The following is a 19,256-nucleotide window of genomic DNA, read 5'->3' as shown; positions in this document are numbered from 1 at the left end:
TCCCCCTCGTACGTCTGTCGTATTTCCGTTCGCAAACCGCGGAAAATTGCATAATTAAGATATTCAAACGACTATATTTGCGCCGCCAAGTTCCCCCTTTATGATCGTGACGTTTTAACGCGAAATTAACGCGAACGCTCGTGGAAATTTTCGACTCGATTAATCGCCACGCGAGAACGGCGGCATCAACGGCAATTACGGTCGGGAATAACTAGCGTGGAAAATTTCGGGTATATAGACAACGACACGCGTCATTTCAATTTATAATTGCGCGTGCGCGCGCGCGCGCGCGCGGCAATTAAAAAATTCCGCGAATTCCGCATCTCTCGCGTGCGATCGTTTCGGAATTCGAAGATGAAGACGCGCGAATTCCGCGTCGTTGTTTAAACGAGGGGTGGTGTTACGCAAACGAACACTCGATATACCGAAGCTGCAGGAGCAATGAAAAAGAGACAACTAAAAAAAAAAAAGAAAGAAAAAAAACCCGAGAGAGAAAGAGAGAGATAGAAACGGTCGCGAATGTAACGTAATGAAAACCGGTCGGGGTCGGATCTCGGCAACATTATTCTTGGGTTTCGCTCGACGAGCAAACAGGGAGGCTTACCGATCCGATAAACTCAATAAACGCAGTTTGTAGACAACGGTTGCATCGGCTAATCGCGCACGATGGAAACAAAACGACCGCTGCTACTTTTCCGGCACTCGTTTCGCGCACAACCGCGTAAACCGTGTACACGTGTACCACGAGTATCCAACGGGCGAAGCGCACGTGTACTCGTATTCGCACGTGATGCACGCGTGTGTTTGTGTGTGTCCGGGGTGGGGGGGGGGTTTGCCAGCCAGGATGTGTATGCGGGCGTATCGGGACAACTCGCAATCGATATACGCAAATCCGGGCCAACCGTACGAGGGAACGCGATATATTTTTCTCCCTCCCCCCCGCCCCCTCCCTCTCCGTCTCGCCGCTTCCGCTCGCGCGGGAATTTATCCTGCGTTTATTTTTTTCGCTTTGCCGTGATTTTCGCGTCCGCGACCGGAATTATTCCCGTTTCTCATATTCCAGTCACGGTGTTTCTTAATTAATAAAGGCGTGTTAATCGTATGGTAGATACGTTTGCGGTTTAATTGAATGCGCGGAGAAATTTCCACGGGGAGAAATGGATTTGAGATATAGCGTGCGCTTCCCTGGAAGAACAAAATTGAACGTCACGTTCTCGAAGAGGGAAGTAAGGAGGTAAGACGGATGTTTGAAGCCGACGGATTTGAAATCTTGGACGAAAAAAGGTGGCTTTTTCCATTTCCGCGATAAAAACTCTATTATCTACAGTGCAAGCAGAATGGCGACAGAGTCTGATCGAGCTGCTAAAAGATGGCCGGCCGGTAATAATGACGTTTTCTCCGGAGGACACGGGTCGGTTATAGAAGAACACGGTGTAATAACCTTCGTGGCCCAGATACCGGGAGGAAAATCGAAGCCCGGGACAGACATATTGGATGCACGGAGGTAGTTTCGTCCGGAGCTTTTTGTCCTACTTCTCTCTCTCTCTCTTTCGAGCGACCCGTTAGAGGTGCGACCCTCTTACCATCCGCGACTTCCAATCCTAACCGAGACATCGAGACACGCGTGTATCCTGTGAAGGACCGATAGATTCCGCGGCAACCTAAATCTCTCCAAGTCGCTTTCTCGTAGCTTATTCGGTATGATATTTTGCAGGTAAATAAATTATATATATCCCGGGAAATATCGCGATTCCATATATGCGAAAAAGAGTTCAAGGAACGAATAATATTTTTAAAGCAGAGCTATTTAAAAATTATTCTCGAGTTACAATTTTTATAAATAATAAATTCCAGCGATTCAAGGTAGTTTATGAACTGAAGAAAGATATCAAGATATCGAAATATAATATTAATCGTGTCATGTAACATTAATATCGTATTATAACGTATTCCAAGATCTCTCTGTTTAAAAATGTGTAACTTATTAAATCTATATCTGTTATCTAAACAATAAGTTAAATATAAATATTTCATCAGCTTTCTTTTCGCGAATATGCAAAACCCTGGAATTATAAATAGCCAATGCATATGTATACGCGAAGATATATCGGGGGTACCTCATTTCTCCAATAAAGCCGCGAGGAAGTTTAATCTTTAGAAAGCCGGAGTTAAAAATGATCGAACCGCGCTCCGCTGCGCGGCATGCACTTTATTCGATCGCGACATCGCGAGCAAATCGAAATAATTGCTCGCTTCTTTCGCCCGGCAAAATATGTCGTCCCGTTGGAATAATAATTCGGCGAGGTTGTTCCAATTTATCGTCCCCGCGCCATCGGCGTCTCGCGCCCGCAATATTCGAAGAAGCGCGGCGGTCGAGCGTAAGAGGGAACACAGAGTATCGAGAGATAAATGAATCAAGAGGCTGAATGAATAATCTTCGGGGGTGCCCCAAGAGAAGGTAGAAAGACCGTCGGTAGACTTTAGCCCCACCGCACTCACTCAGCTTTTCCCCCCTTTTCCCTCTTTAAGACAGTGGTTCTTAATCAGGGGTGGATTCATGCACAGAGTTTAAAAGACTACCCAGAATGAGCGCTAGATTTTGAAAAGAGTGCGTGGATACGACATTTGTGATTGTCTCGATTCAAGAAATAAGAAAATATAACTTTCTGCACAAAATATACGCGCGACGAATATGAAAAATAGATTATACAATTTTTTAAATAAAAGAAAAAAGGTATTTGCGTGAATTCGAAAGGCCGAACACAGCCGTCGAAAGGGTTAAGAACCACTGTCCTAGGTCCCGCGACATCATTGTCGTCGCCTAGCTCGCCTCTTCCGAGAGATCCACCTCTTTTTCATCTGCTTTGCTTCCGCATCACCGAACTACCCCTCGAACAAGTCGGCGGCCGCCATTGTCTGAAAAGTTCCATTGAATTCTGAACTCCGGCTGTGCCGTCATAAGGGCTTCCTTGCCGGAATTAATGCGCGGGAAATGGAACTTTTATCGCGTTCGGCTCTCGCCCGCGCCAGCGCCAGCGCGCGCGCGCGCGCGCGCGCGTCTTTCCAGGCGTTTCGCGACACGTGCGGGTACATTTTAATAAGGTATCAGGCGCGGGGCGGTGGCGGTGACATTAGTTGAAATCTAGTTGAAATTGGATGGCTCTTATGAGGGTCCGTCGCGGCAGTTACGGTTTTTTTTCCGCGGCCGAAAAGTTAAACCGACGCTTCCCGCGGTTTCCAATTACGTGCGAAAGTCGGCCAGCTGGCTCGGCGAGCTGAAGCTCACCGGGGAGAACGGCGGATATTGCAAATGTAGCGGAAACGTTGCGGCGCATGAATTAAGATGAATGAACACGTCTTATTTTTCACCCGGCTCTTAGCGGAATAATGAAAGCGAGCGAAGTCGGGACACGCGAGAGAGCATCCCGGCGACATGTTAGAGCGGCGGCGCGGCGGCGTCGCGTAAAGCCCGAGTAATTTGTCGCTCGGCAAATTGCCGCACTTTACCGGGATCGTCGCGTCGCGTCGAAACGAATTCTTCAGCGTACAAACGGCGCGGCGAGCCAAGTTTACCGAGGAGTTAGGGGATTAAGATCGATACCTCTTCGAATACGCGAACAAATAAATTATCTGCGCCAATCTATCATTCACCACGTCGATCCATCATTACTGCCCAATTCTCTTCGGATCGGTTGGTTTCAATGATAATCTCGTAACTTCTTGGCAAACAGCTTTTCTCCTTAAATAATTTTTTCAGCTATTTCATGTATAAAATGTGCAAGATTTATTATTCAAACGGAATATCGTTTTAAAAATTGTAGTAACGATAATAAGTACGTAGCACATGGTTTGCGCGATCACGCTGAAGATGATACACCGCGGCACAAAATTCGAGGCGATACACCTTCACACTTCAGCGGATCGTTAAACGGCTACATTAATTCCGCGAAACTTTTACGGCTCATAAATCGTCGGACGTGTCCTCCGTGTTGACGATGAGCGATCGTTACTCGAGCATATCGTCTCGCCCGGGCTGCCTCCCCGGCTTGTACGATGAATCGATTGAATATTTTACCGTGTTTCCTCAAGTGCATTCGCCGAGAAGGCCAATTAGAAACTTCGAACACCCACGCCGATTAAGAATCGAGGGGGGGGGGAATTTTGCGAGTTGATCACGGGCGAGATCGATAACGCTCGAATCGATATTCAGCTCTACGTGTTAGGATAAGTCAACCACGTCGTCGAAAGCAATTTGTCATCTTTGGGGGCGGGGGAATGTTGCCTTCGAGGTGTAATCGATTTAAAGTTTAATCTACGTTGTTTGCGCAAAGGCTCCGATAACGCCTCGAAATTCTGAAATAATTTAACGCGATAGATGTGAACGTTAGTTCGCGGTAAAGAGATTTGTCGACCGTGGCGTGAAAGGTGCTCTAGAGATTTTCGAAGAAATACGACGCCTCAATTTATCTGAAAGGCACACGTATCTTGGAAAAAGCCAATATATGGCGTTCGCTATCATAGACTCCCTCCGTATTCTACTCTCTCTCTCTCTCTCTCTCTCTCTCTCTCTCTCTCTCTCTCTTTCTCTCTCGATATCTCACGAGTTTTCTCGAGCTCTGATTATCCACGCCACGCTGGTGAAATTAAGAGAAGGCCCCGAGAGCTCGCCAGCAGCCGGGCGGATCAAATTTCCACCGCTCGATCCGGAGCGAAGTAAAAGTATCTCGGTCGGCCCGACGTTTCCGGCAGGAATGGAAATTAGATCCCGCTGGCTAATGAGCGCGATCAACGAAAACGCGGGGATGAAAGAATAACGTTTCCTCGTATAGCGTTACTGCAGGCAATGGTTTTAATTGATCCGCATCATCGTCGCGACGAGTCGAAATAATTTTGGGGCTCTAAACTTAATTAAGATACCTTACGATGTATTTAAAATGTACACATCAGTATTATCAATTTTCATGTTGTTTCTTTCAATAAAGATTTAATTTACTTTTTATCGCTCGTCGAATAATCGTTTCACAATTCGCCGACCCGCATTTTTATTTCGCGATCAATTTCGCGCTTCGGATATATCGCCTTTTTATCCCGCGGCGGCGGCAATTCGATTGTTACGAGCGTATAGTCTAGATTGCATAATCCATTGTGCGAACTCCCGGCTTTGAGGTTCTATCCACGCCCGGCGGATAATCCGAAATACAGAGCATTCCAGCGGGCGAAAATTCCACCCCTTCCCGCCCGGTCGGTGGCCGACTTTCCGCAGCGGCATCCGACGGAATTAGGGTAGGTTGGCGCGGTTTGTTTGTCTTTATTTGGAGCGCGCCCGCGGGCTGTGGGACTTTGGGGCGGCTTACGGTCGATTATTGTGGCAATATATCGGCAGAAATGGGTGGCGGCCGCGGTGACGGCGGCCGGCGATGCTGCCGATCGGTATATTGCGCACCTGTGGGAGAGTCGGGGTCAATCGACGTATTTGTCCCTCCTAAAGGGCGCAGTGGCGCTGCACCTAGGCTCTCTCTCTTTGTCTTTCACCCTTAATCACCTCGTATGCACGTCTCACCGAAAAAAAAGTATCTCACGCGAATTTATATTCTTGGCGCGCTCATAATTTTAATAATTCGACCGCGCACGGACGAATGGTTGCGTTAAATTACACGACGAAGACTTTCGCGGGCGCTTTTATGGTAAAAGCTGTCAGAAGCAAAAGAAGCTTTTCTTTCTCGTTACAGTGAAGCGCGCGGCGTAATGACGATTTACGATGTTTTACTATGCGTAGAAGTAAAGTACGTAGCAAATGTATATATCTTGAAATAAAGTAGGATGAATATAACTAAACGCTAAACGTCCGCAACGAGAATATCTACCTTTAAAATCGTATAAGCATCTTACGCACTGTACGATGTACGTATATACATCCGTAATCAAAGAGGTTTAAAGGTACTTTTCCCCAGTCAGACTTTGATTTCCGAACGCGAAAAGGAGGATTCGTTCCAGCATCTGCGCGGATTCGGCGTTCGGTAAACTCGTTTCCACAGCGTCGGCTAAAGAAACGGGGCGTACCGCGCGCGGTCCGGGAAAAATCCGCAGAAAAATGCGGCGAGGCGTGAAGAGCAACGGACAGCTTGTTTCGCCTCGGGATGATCGATACGGCGGACGATTCGCATCGACACGCACGGCCCGCGGATCGCGGATTCGATTCGACGGGATGCGAAGTGCATCGTCGATTCGGAACGGTGGGGGATTTATCGCGCGTCGAAAACGTCGGTGCGTTAAGTAATATCCCGGGCGAGGCGAGATTTATTGGCGCAACTCTTCGACTAACCCCGCGGATATATATATACGTAACCGCGTCGCCGAGGATGTGTGAGCGTGCACATTCCGCACCCACCCCGTGTGCCCCAGCCAGGAAATAAAGTCTCTCCCGGCCCGGACGATGAAACCGAGGAAATCTCTCCGCGGAGTGGCGCGGAGCTTCTTATCGCGCGTATATTATCCCGCGTGCATTGCGAAACGCGCGAAATCGGTTTTTCTCACCGTCTCTCCGCGATTCGCGATGTCGCGTCAACCATTCTGGAGCGATATCGAGAGGAAATGTAGCGAAAATATATCTCTTAACTGATTGCGATACGATAATCCTGTGGTCATCGAAAATGTTTTGTGCGCGCTGAAATTATTTGTAATTTACGAATTCGTAATTTATATGAAATCTATACGCGATCTTATGGGTAAATTGGACTCTCAAATCCTTAAATTTTCGGATCCTCGCCTTCGGAATCTTCAATTTCAAGCATCGGAGCGCGCAACTACGATTATCCCGACATAAAGTAAACTTCAAAAAGCATATCGCGACGTGAGAGATAAAAGATACATCCGACGTGTGCTCGTCGATCTCAATAGAAACTTTCGCAGCAGGAATCTGTCTTCATTATTTATCAGCGGACCCTCGGCGAGTTTCCTCCGCCCTTACCGATGACGGCGATTCAGCTTCGAAAAGTTGCGACAGATCAAATCGGTTTAACGAGATCAAGGCGTAGGCGTAGTCGCGAGCGCGATGCTGCATTAAGATACGCGAGATGATTGTTGGATACCAGACGGAGAGCCGGGCGCCGCCGTATAGGAAATCCCGTGGAAGTCGCTGCCATCCTCAGGTGATCCCCTCGTCTCTCTCTCTCTCTCTCTCTCTCTCTCTCTCTCTCTCTCTCTCTCTCTCTCTCTCTCTCTCGAACTCGTGTTTTCCGTCTACGCTCTCGGCTGCGAAAGTCAGGGCGACTTCCTCCCGGACAAATTTTAATTACGGCCGCTTACCCACCCCAGGCAAACACACAAGACACATTTTCGCGTTTCGAGATTGCGACACTTTGACAGTTTAAAAATTGTATAAACTGCCATTTACAAACTACAACGGATTCGGCATTAAAACATCGCGTCCGATTAAATTCGCTTATGCTACTAATTATAACCCTCATCTCAGACGTTAGTGTCAATTTGTCCCTTTCTTGAAATTCATTTGAGTGTAACTTTTTTCCCTTGTAAATTAATTTTACTTACTTGCACGAAAGTCTGGCACTGTCCGTAATCCAGGGTCAATATTGGCACTGGACGCACTTTGACTCGCTGCTGATCAAGCACACACTGGCGAATTTCAACGAAACTTTGGGCATGAGTTCTCCCCACTATACCTACTTTTTTTACGAGGGAAAGCAAGCCCCCCCCTTTTTCATTTCGGCGGTATTCTATTTTGAATTTCGGCTTGTGCCATTTACGACCCAGATTACGGGCGAAGGGTTAAAAACGGGCAGATCTAATTTAGAGTTTTCTTTTACAATTTCTTCCACGATAAGATTCGCGAAAGCTGCGAAATTTTACAGAAGTAAAATTTACGTATCACTCCGAAATTGATGAGATAAACCACTCTCGCGAATTGTTAATTCATTTTTTAACTTCCTTGCCGTTAAGGAAGCTGAGGATTAATTAAAAGCGGGGAAGATTACGAAGAAAGGAAATCCCTCCCCGACGAGGAACGCGCGCGCGCGGGCTTCGTATCCCGGGCGTTGTATCATCTCGGCTCGGGGTAACTCGAGGTGCATATTTCATCCCTTATTATTCGAGGGAACCGCGTGTTTCGTCGCCCGACCGCGCCGACGAACGGCCGCGCCGTATACTTTCACAACGCAGCTGCGAGAGCTTCTCCCCTTCCGTCTCGTTGATCCGTTAATTCATTTTATGCGACCGCGTCCCACAAGCGGAGCGCAAACGGCGCGGACGGCGCGGCTGCATTAGCGTGTTAACTCGCTAATATTCTTTTTTCGTTGTTTATCGCCCGGCAGTCAGTTATCTTTCTGGGCTTGGTGAAACGTCGCCGCGTGCGCGATATTATAACTCGCGATTTGCCTCGGGCTTGTGCGACTGCTATATGTATAACGAGTGAGTCGTGTATCAAAATGCCGCGCCTTACATTATAATATTTTTAATTTCCCCCCTTATACAAAGAAAAATTTTTCCAACAAATCCCAGTTCGTTTTACTTTATTAAAATGTGTCACGCGAGAGACTTGACGAAATCTCTTGCGTACAATAACAGGAGTAATGCTATATTACAAACGATTAGTATTTTTCTATAAAGATATTATCTTACAAATTCAATTATCCCCTGCAAAGAGCTAATTAATCATAATTAAATTATAAATTAATCCGTGGGTGGAAAATTCGAGACATGCTATGTTTTACATACTTCGTAGACAACTTCAAATTCTGAAGGAAAAAAAGGACATACGAGAAGGTGTATATAGTTCAAGAGTATAACTAAAAATTCTGAGTTAAAGAGAGTAGCCTCGCGAAAATGACGAGAGGTCGCTAAACAATTGCTGTCGCTGCTCGCCGAGTCAGCGTTGGCTGCAGACTACGCCCGAGGGGCGGGGGGGGGGGTGGGAATGAAGTAGCGAGAGGGAGAGTCCTTCGGGACTTCGACGGGCCGAGGGCAAGCGGAGTTATGATCCCACAATATCCTCCTATGATTGGATACTCGTAACTTTCTTTGGCTACCCCTTTCTCTCCCCTCCCCTACCCTCGACGCCCGGCCGACGCGACCCTTCACCCTGCGAGTTTTTAGCATCCGTTGCACGTTCAACCCCGCCGCGCCGCGGCGCCGCGGCGACCTCGTCTCGTTTCTCCTCCTCCTTTTTCTCAGTCTCGCGGAAAGAGATTGGGGGACCAGGGGGGGTGAGGAGAATTGCGGTTCCTTGCATGTCGTAAAAATACTGCGACCGTCCGCTCCCTTCGTTCCGACTTGCCAGTCGATTTCTTCTGCACGAGGTGCTCGTATAGATTACCGGCAATTCAAGTGACGACGTTGCACAACAGCTTATCTTACTTACGAGCTAACTTAGGTAACTACGAGTTCGGCCGGCGATGAGAAACGGAGAAACACGCGCCAGTCTAATTGCAGCATGGAGGCTATTCGCCGCCGACATCTCGAAACAGGAATCTCCCAGGACGTCATCGGAATTACCGAACGCCGCCTCCCGTCGCTGCATCCCGGATTTCGATCACGCGCGACGCGCGTATCGATCCTTCGATCTCCCTTTTTTCTCTCTCCCCCGTTTCCTCTTTTTTCCTCTCTCTCTCTTTCTCTCTCTCTCTCTCTCTCTCGCGGAGGATAGGTATTCGACTTCGCGCCTCCTCTCTCGACCTCCGGCGTCGAGCGGAAAATTAAACAAAAAACCGTCATGATCCCTTTCAGCGGCAGGCAATCACGCAGGTTCGCCCCTTCTCACATAGCTGGAGGGAGGCGGGAAGGAAGGAAGATGTCTGAGGACTCGCGCAAGTTCCTTTTCATCGAGGATTTAATATTACCCTGTAGCAGTAGGAGCGACACCCTATTTGATCTGCGCGAACCCTTTCCGCTCTCTCTCTTCCTCTTCTCTCTCTTTGGCACTCACGAAAGTGCCACCACTTTGTTTCGTTGCGATGGTTATCCAAAGGAAATCCTATTGTTGTCGATCGTTTTAAAGCTCTAATGCGAAGTACATGTCAGACTTCGACTTTTGTAGACCTGGGCGTTAGCCTCGGCATAGTAAAATGGCTTTTCAAAGGGTATATTGTAAATGTACACAGAAAAAAAGAAGTGTTAAATCAACACTATGTATACTTGTGTGTACACAAGAATATATAATCTTGAAATGAGATTATATTACGTTAAACGAAGAAAACTTGCTTGAATGAAGTCATTTATATAGTTAAACGAAGTTCTATATAGTTCAATCGAGAGAAAAAAAGTTGAAAACTAGCTTATAAGAAGATTATATATTCTTGCGTATGCGTACAAGTTACATCAGTATTGATTTGATACATTCTTTCTGTGCAGATATAATAAATATAAATTACATTTGCCACAGTATAATCATTTTCTTTTTTGACAAAGCGAATGGAAATGGACATTGCGGTAAACTTTTCGCAGCGAAATAAATAATAAAACAGCGTGACAATTATTAGTACGAATCAATAACTTGTCGCTCGAAATATCTTCCTATCATTAAATAACAGCGCGCCGATGAGGCAAATAATACGATGGATAATGAATAATGAATAATGATGTTCGCAATATCGCCGGTAACGAGGGTGTTTCGCCGCGCCGCGCCGCGCCGCCATGCAGCGCAGCATAGTGCCCGAGCGCAACTCAACGGTTGGGGGATTCAATACGAGGCGTTGCGAGTTGTTACAAAAGTGGGGCACTATCGTTAGCAGCGAGGGCGAGCGTAAACCTCGATAAACACGAAGTGTACTCGGTATTTTTTCGTCGATGCCTATCGTACTTTCGACTCGTCGTAATCTCGCCCTCGATACCATCGGCAAATTGTTTTCCAGTGGGAGAACGAGAGGCTCCCAGCCTGCGTCTATCTACCTTCCGCGATATTGTCTTTTATTGCGAGAAGAGATATAGCACTGACAGACGGGTTTTATCGACTGATAAGAGATTTCAGATCCGTCAAATCTGAATTAATGTCAAACAACGAGAGAAAGAATATATATTTTCCAAAAGATAGTTTTGATATAAATATATAGAATGTTTAATTATAATTTAATAGAAACCGATGTTTAGTCGTCAATTAAATGATAGTTTGAATGTAAATTGATGTAAACAGCGTCATTTTCTTTACCAATGACGTCCGTGCAAGTTAATACGTTGATATGTCAATTAAATTTTGATTTACACCTAAAAATTGTGACTTTTTTATATCCCTCAACTTGTCACAATCTTTAATTCCTAAACATCAATTAATCTTTTGACAAGATATGTATAACTCTTATTAAAATTTAGCAATCCCAAAAAGTTTAATCTATTCCTGATTTAATTCGTGTCTCCAATTTCAGGAGATTCGACTATTATCTCAAGCCTGTATTATTCGGAAACAATTATTCCCGTCAATTCACCGCCGGATCGCGGAGCGGTAGCAGCGGGGCTCCGATGGCATCCCGAGATCTTTTTCAACTCTTCAGGAATATCATTCCAGTCGTTTCGCTCGGCCTCGAAAAATATTACCCTCCCGCGCCGGGCGTAGACCCGAGTCAACCGCCCCCGTAGCTTCGTAATCCGCACGCGCGCATCGTACGAGCTCGTAAAACCACGCCGTTCGTGATCGTAAACATTCCTCGAGACCCTTTTCCTGGTAATACGAGCGGGCGCCCTTTACGTTAGCCTGACCGTCGCGGATACGCGCGAGCGGCATTACTTGCATGACCAGCCGGTCGGAAATCGCGCCTACCTGGTACCTCGAAGCCGCTGCTGCCGCTGCTGCCGCCGCCGTCGTCGTCGTGCGATCGCCGATACAATGGCCGCACTTGGAACTCGTTGACGATGCATGCTCGCCGAGCACTCGAGCTTCCACTGACGACCAAGATTGCCTGTGACAAAAAAATGGAGAAAAAAGATACGCGTCAGTAAAGTATCGAGGTTTTTTTTCCCTAGAATGGAAAACGCGACATTTAAAGTCTCGTATCGGGATAATGTTTATACGACAACGTTAATGCAAGCTTTAATTTATTCGATAAAGCAAACAGTCCAACTAATCTGCAGGCGGACGGACGTATTGTAAATTTAGAACGTTCCATGCTTTCCAGTAGCTTGATTTCTCATGCGCGAGTGCCGTCCGTGTAACGTTCCGAAATTATAAATTATTTTCTCAGGTGTGCTTAGCTCGTTATATCCCATTTCTATTTTACGATACCAGAAAACCGAGCGGGGGACTCGTCTCGCCGCATCAACCGGTCGGGCTTAATGATTAATCAGAGTTCCTTCGTGTGCCAGCGCCGTGTGCAACTGACACGATAGAGAGAGAGGAGGAGAACGTCTCCGTTACCGAATTTCCCCGAGACGGAATTGCGTTACGTCGTCGCGATCTGTCGTACGCGCGATTATGCACAAGGTCCCTACCCCGCCTTCAACACCCCTTGCGAACCGGTCCATCCCGCTTGATCCCGCCTCTTCGGCTAACGTGTCGTGGAAACACGCGGCTCCCTTCCCGTTTCTCCACCCGCGGTGGAGTGTTTCGGACAGGTCGCTTCATGCATTAATCATATACGAGCGGCGAGCATAAAATGCTCGACGAACTTCGAGAAAGCGTATATAACAACAGCTGCGCTCAACAGAGAAAATTGTCGAGCTGCAATGTCGGCTCGTAGCGAGTTTCAACTTAATTTGCTGAAGGCTGGTCCTAACGATCGCATTCGATTATTATTTAACGAGCTGTACATCGCTGTCTCTATTTTATGCAATCGTTAAGTATTATAATCAAGTTTTCATTAAATTATATTCAACACATCGATAATTATTGAGTTTCAAGTAGATATTTCTGCGCGAGTTATATATATGTTATAAGAACGAAAGAGGTGATTACGCGCCCGTTCTATTTAAGGTTATATAGGATTTAACTTCGTTTCGCAAGTTAACGATATTTCCGCCAATTTTCAAGAGATATTACAATAACTACACTCGCTCCGTATTTTACAACTTATTCTCGTCGTCCCGCCCACTCTCTAATCTCATCGCCTCAGCGCGTCCTCGAAGATTACGTCGCGCTGTTGCGACTGCAGCATGGCGCAATCCGCCACGCGCAAATCTCGCGAATCCCGACAGGATGCGACGGGATCCGTTGTCCGGGAAATATTATTCACGGGGAGAAATTTTCAGAGCGCGACGTTGGAGGAGCTTCTGATTTTGAGGGCGCGCATCCGCGCATCGTATAAGCCGCGGCTGGATCAGCGCTTGTCCTTCGTCGTGGAATTACCGAGTTCCATGCAATCTTTGCGGGCGACATTTAACCGTGAAACATCGCACTAATATTTAATACAGGGAGAATAAAACAAAATACAATAGGGGAAGACAAGTAGAAAGAAGAAGAAAAATGAATAGTAAAGGAGGAAGACAACTGAAAAGCGCGTAAATAAATAGGAATATATTTAAGCCATCATTTTTATCTTATTTCGCGAAAAATCTTTACCTTACCATTAATCAAAAATTTATATATTTCTTCGTCGAATATTTAATTTTGCTAAAATATTGCGCGAACGTCGCACACGCTCTATACACCGGCGCCAGTTGGCGAAATATCTTAAATCCGCTATCTTGATTTGCGTCTGTCCTTTTTGAAGAGTCACGCGACCACATATGCGGGACCGAGTGTAGATCAGCGCGACAGGATTTCCTCTCGCATGGGAGTCCATCTTCCGCGCTCGTTTCCCACCCGTGCAGAATCCTGGTGCAACGTGTGCATAATGCATGGCCGATACGTGTTCGCGTTATGATATTTCTCGCGATAGAACCGGCAGTAGAACGCTGTTACCCGCGCGTTCTACACGCATGCAATTCAGACTTCCGACGGGATAACTCCCCGACGACGAGCTCTCCTCTCCTCCCCACGCGCTCTCGATCCCGCTCCTTTTCTTTGATCGTCCGCGGTCGTCTCGGACCTCGGGATATAATAACTCGATGCGTTCTTGATTTACATCGTGTACACCCGTTCCGCGCGAAGGGACACGAGGGACTTTGGGTGTGTGTTCATCTTTAGGAATCTTAAATATATTTTGTAGGCGTCTGGGCGAATCACGATCAGATGAAATTTGTTGATCGAGGATGTTTACAAATTCAAACAGGTTCTTTGAGACATATTGGATTTTCGAGGGATATGCTATACCGTAGGAGATGTGCGATATTCGACTTGGCAAAAATACCCTTCAGAAAAGGACCTCGAGCGTGCACATTTCTGCAGAGTGATTCCAAAAGATCTTTATTCCTTAAATTGTTGCTTTTGCAAACCGAGTTGCAAACATACATACGTATACAAAGATATATATATATAAATATATCTTTTTTTTTACTAATAATATATATATCACTATATGATTATAATGGATTTACCATTGCCGTATATAGCGGTGAATTAATTTCATTTACGGAAAATTAATACCCATTTGGAGATTTGGCGAAGTCAGTTACTTGTGAACGTAATTCGACAATTTGCATTATGACCTCTGTAGACGCAAAGTTTCGGAATTCCTTTCGTGTTCGCGTACAACTTCGTAACGCGTAACTCGCGCGCAGCGCGAATACAAGTTGATATTAATATTTCCTATTCCATTTGCGTGGAAGTCGTCTGTGAGAGAACTCAAAGTCAAAGAGCGGATAGCCTGAAACATTTAGCTTCTTTGAGACTCGCCGCGGGACTTCCTACACTGGATTTCTGATTACCCGAAGGGCTTTTCTATCAAGAGAAATATCCGAAACGACTTGCGGCACCAGGCTTTCGAATTAACAAGAACCACAAAGCAAATGAGAGAAAGAGCGATGTTAGTGCAGCCGGCATTATGGTCCAACCTTGCTGGTAGAGCTTAGTAATAATAACATTATGCACCGTAGAAATGTGCTACAAAAGTCAGATGGAATTCCGGAGAAGCCCCGCGTGCACTTCCGTACGGATACATTCGACCGTGAAGTATGGAATTTTAAGGAACACGCGTTTATCAGATTGCATTCTCAAGGCTTTTATATTTTGGTTTATTGATAACAAAATCGTAACAAATTTTAATTGACAAAAATCATAGGAAACAATTTGTATAGTCAGCGTTTATGATTTTTTTCTTTGTTAATAATAATACGGTGCAACGCGTAGAAAAACTTGAAAAATTTTACGCCCAACTACTATTTCTTCTCGCGAAACTTCTAATCTCTTTGAAACAATTTACGTATTTCCACTACATCAATGAAGCGAATTTTGAGTCGCGCGCAGTTCAATTATATTATAAAATTTTTAAGACTGCTATATGGAAATCCCGAAGATTTGCTTTTATAGGTCTGTAATTTTATAATACGAACAAACGTTGAAGATCCGGAGAGTCTCGATCGGGATGGGTATTACCGCATTTCTTGTCGCGATAAAAGCGAAAAACATTCTCGACGATTCAATCATCATCCGCGGCGCAATCGCGCGCGAAACGCTTGTCTTGGCAACAACAAAATCGCCCCGGGATAATTCGCCGTCCCGAAGCAATTTCAGATAATATTGGCGTGGAGATGAACCGGAAGGCGGGACGCGCGCGGGCGAAGAAAAGTGATTAGAAAGTTCGCCCAGCAGCGATTCCCTCGGTTAGATATCGATGCGATCCCTGGCAATTTCCGTGCTGAGCCATCGTCTCTCGATTGACGGCGCATCGGACAGCGGCCGCGAACGTAGCGTGCGATAATGCAATATCAACAATTCTTCATACGAGGAACTCTCCTCGAAAACTCGATTGCTATAAGTGCGGAGGAACAATATCGCGGAAAATGAATTAAATATGTTGGATCGATGTCCAACAGAAATAAATTCGTGAGCTTTAATTTTCTTATTCACGCTCGTCGTTTCTTATTTTTGTATAGGTATTTAAATTTTTAGGCAGAGAGATTAATCTTCATGCAAGTTAAGGCGATTGCACGTAACGAATTGTTTTAGTCGTAATCGCATAAGGCCATAAGAAGATAGACCAATCACACTCGATTATTCTTCGAGCGCGAGGAGAATAATCGACTGTGATTGGTTTATTTTCTTACGGCCTTACGATTATGGCTAAATCCTTGTTACTTGCAATGGCCTTTTACAGACGAGAACAATCGTTCTGCCAGCCGCGTCGTCGCTCGAGTGACTATACGGGATGCACACGCGCGTCGATCGTTATTTCCATCAGGGTGTTAAGCATGATAACCGCCTAGACGGCGCGCATCGTAAATGCATGACTACCACAGGTGGACCGCGTCATCGAGAGGCGTCGTGGCGGCACGTGTTCGAGACGGTGAGGCATCGCCGGCCGCGCCGCGCCGCGCCGCAGGCGCTGCGGCGAAAACGCAGTCCTCTCCGCCCGTCCGGCGATACGCTATCGCGGTCTGGCCGATATACCCGGGCGACTAATATACCCGGCGACACCGCCGCCATCGTGAACTCGCGCGTTTCGCCCTGTCGCGCGACCATAAATTGCGGCAGGTCTGCGGTATCGCGACGGGGTCGCCCGCAGTTGCTCTCCCCGCAGTAAATAACATCATTCCCAAACGCTGACTTGGCTACAGTCTTGAAATTACGCAACCCGGGCAATTAAACGCGCGAGGAAGTGCGGATTGAGGCAAATCGATTTTATTATTCCCCGGAGAGAGCCGAGACGTTCTTCGACGTTTGTCGTTAAAGTTCTGCATTGCTGCAAATCCAATTGTGTTATTTTAGCTGGAAATCTTCTTACACGTTTCTTACCGTTTTAAGTTACGTCGCTTTTTAACACGATCGAACGTATATAAACTTTTAAGGGGGGAGCCTCGTGTAAAATTTTTTTTTGCCTTTTTTTAATGGCTTGAAAAATTCATGTATTACCTGAAGAATATATTTCCAAAGTTTCAAAGCCTAAATCAAATCCTAAAGGTCCCTAAGAAGTCATTAAAGCGATGCGCTCTATAATAATATAAAAAGCAGGTACATGAGCGCACTCGCTCTCGGCGTTTACCTTTCGATTTCTCGCGCAACAAAAGATGTTTTTCTAGAAGAGGAAGAATTACTTTACGGCCCTGGCATCGCAGATTAAGCCTAGGTAAATATAGGTCACTCTGAACAACTTTTTGGTAGCGAAAACTTTAAACGCGTTTTTCTCAAAACGCTTTTTTTTCGCGCCGGGGAATATAACTCAAAAAGTTAATGGCCGATCAACTTGAAACTTTGTAGAGATATTTGTATGTGTATCGTATACTTCATGAACCTAAAAATATATTGAAATTTCTATAATAAATATAGTTTTTAACGATTTGTTTAAAACAGAAAATTGAATATATTTTTTTATATGTCCCCAATTTTTCATTTTTTGTTTTTTTTTTTGCTAAATTTAGGTTCATGAAGTACAAAATTATTTTAATGGAAAAAATTTAATTCGTTGATTTCAGATAATTACAAGAACCTGAGCGTTCCCCGGCGCAAACTCGAGGAGCCAATTTTAAGCAGCTGTAGCGTTGCCATCTAGTTTTCTTTTTCCAACAAAAAAAATTTTTCTTGTACATTAAAACTTAAATCTTACAATGTATTTTATTTGAATTCAATAATTACTTCCACTTTTTTGTAATAAAATCTTTAAAAAAGTGCTGTTTACACGAGGCTCCTCCCTTAATGTACGGTTCAACGTGTTACACGACGTGATTTAACACGCAGGAACCGTGTAAAAAGAGCTTCGGTCTAATGTGTCATTTTTAGACGTTTATGCGTGTAAAAATAACACACTTGCAGTGAATTCGCGCGAGCTGATCGTGTGTAATTCTCTGAACGCGATTACTTTGCATTACGTCAAAGAACGATTTTCTAACATTGAAAAAAAAATCATCAGGCAACGAGCGTCTCGTGGATACGACAATTAATTATCAGACTCATCGACCTAGATTTCCCAAATGGTGGTATAAATATTTCGCCACTTCCTTTCCGTAATGCAAAACACGCTGCAAGATCGATGATTCGAGAAGAATTGCGCGACGGCGACGGCGGCGGCGGCGGTTAACGATCGAGCAAATTGAACGGGGCCGTTTCGTTGCAACAATCCCGGTTTCCGTGCACTCCCGCGGGTTTCAATTAGCTCGAGAGATCGTCGAAGGCACGATCGATTAGGGGAAGAAAGTCAGACAGGCGGACGCGGTGCCTTACTTTTCTCCCTATAGCCCAGGCTCGTTTCCACGAGTGAGTGGCTACGTTTCCGGAACGCGTTTACGGGAGAAGGGGGAGGGGGGGGGGGGCTACGCCATTAAATCCCGCACGGAGGGAGACGATCGCCCTCGTACGTTTTACGCGGCTCACGCGATGCATCGACCTCGCCCCGCATCCTTCCTCCAACCACCCCACGCCCGCGTCTTCCGGCTTTTTTCTTCTCACCCCATCGTGGATGCCCCTTCGAGACGAGAGGAGAGATCATTTACGGGAAAATCAACGACGCGCCCGAGCACACATCGTTAAGAAATATCAACGTCGTTGGCGATTTATCGCGGAAAATGGTTGGCAGAGAGAGAGAGGCGGCGCGGGGAATTTAATCGGGAATCGAGAGTTTAACTCGCACACGCGGGCAAGACGCGTAAGAGAGTTCGACGAATCGAAATTTGCAGTTGCCTCTCAAGCTGTACACAAACCGTGTCTTTAATTTAATATAGTTTAGAGTTGATTTACGAGATGGAAAATGTGCAGAGGAATCATTATTAATCACAAATTCTCTCTCGCTAATTTTCTCGTTACCGATACATATCGATTCCATAATTTGACATCTCATAATTCGATATTCCAAAATTTTATCTACTAGGCTAAAATTAACAGGACTTGATTACATTGTAAAGCTGTTGGTGGAAATTAAGATCGCGAGTTGCGGGAGATTCTGCATAATATGTGTTTTGATACTTCTTCCTATCTTTTTTATTCTTTCTCTCTCTCTCTCTCTCTCTCTCTCTCTCTCTCTCTTTCTCTCTCGGTTGTAACTGATATATTTATCCCGAGCAATTAAATCGAGAACCACCTGATAAACTGTAACTGGCCAGTTGAATTCACGCAGTTTACACAAACGATATTTGCGGTATATTTACTTAGCATGTGAATATTGCGCGGATCAGCAGCTGCCATAATTCAATAAATTCGGCAGAGTTCGAAGGCGATTTTAGCGCATCTCTTAATCAAAAACGATATATGCGCAGATTTCAAGTTTGATCAAAGCTGAGAGAAAATAATTCTA

At 45.6% G+C, this 19,256-nt stretch overlaps 2 protein-coding genes across 4 annotated transcripts in view; one reads left to right on the top strand and one right to left on the bottom strand.

Annotated features, from left to right (window-relative positions):
- LOC143900686 (uncharacterized) overlaps nucleotides 1-19,256 on the bottom strand; it is a 211,514-nt gene that overhangs the window by 39,168 nt on the left and 153,090 nt on the right. For both annotated transcript variants that reach the window (XM_077412321.1, XM_077412323.1), the window contains one exon: nucleotides 11,762-11,900. In XM_077412321.1, coding sequence (XP_077268447.1) covers nucleotides 11,762-11,900 — 139 coding nt within the window. The remainder of the gene's footprint in view (nucleotides 1-11,761; nucleotides 11,901-19,256) is intronic.
- Nucleotides 1-19,256, top strand: part of LOC143900657 (uncharacterized) — a 180,714-nt gene that overhangs the window by 30,241 nt on the left and 131,217 nt on the right. The window lies entirely within an intron of this gene.

The sequence above is a fragment of the Temnothorax americanus genome, unplaced genomic scaffold, assembly GCF_048541705.1.
Source record: "Temnothorax americanus isolate GAGA-0224 unplaced genomic scaffold, ASM4854170v1 Scaffold10, whole genome shotgun sequence".
NCBI classification, from domain to species: Eukaryota; Metazoa; Arthropoda; class Insecta; order Hymenoptera; family Formicidae; genus Temnothorax; species Temnothorax americanus.
Note: the sequence above shows the minus strand (reverse complement) of the source record. Positions and strands in the feature narration are given on the sequence as shown.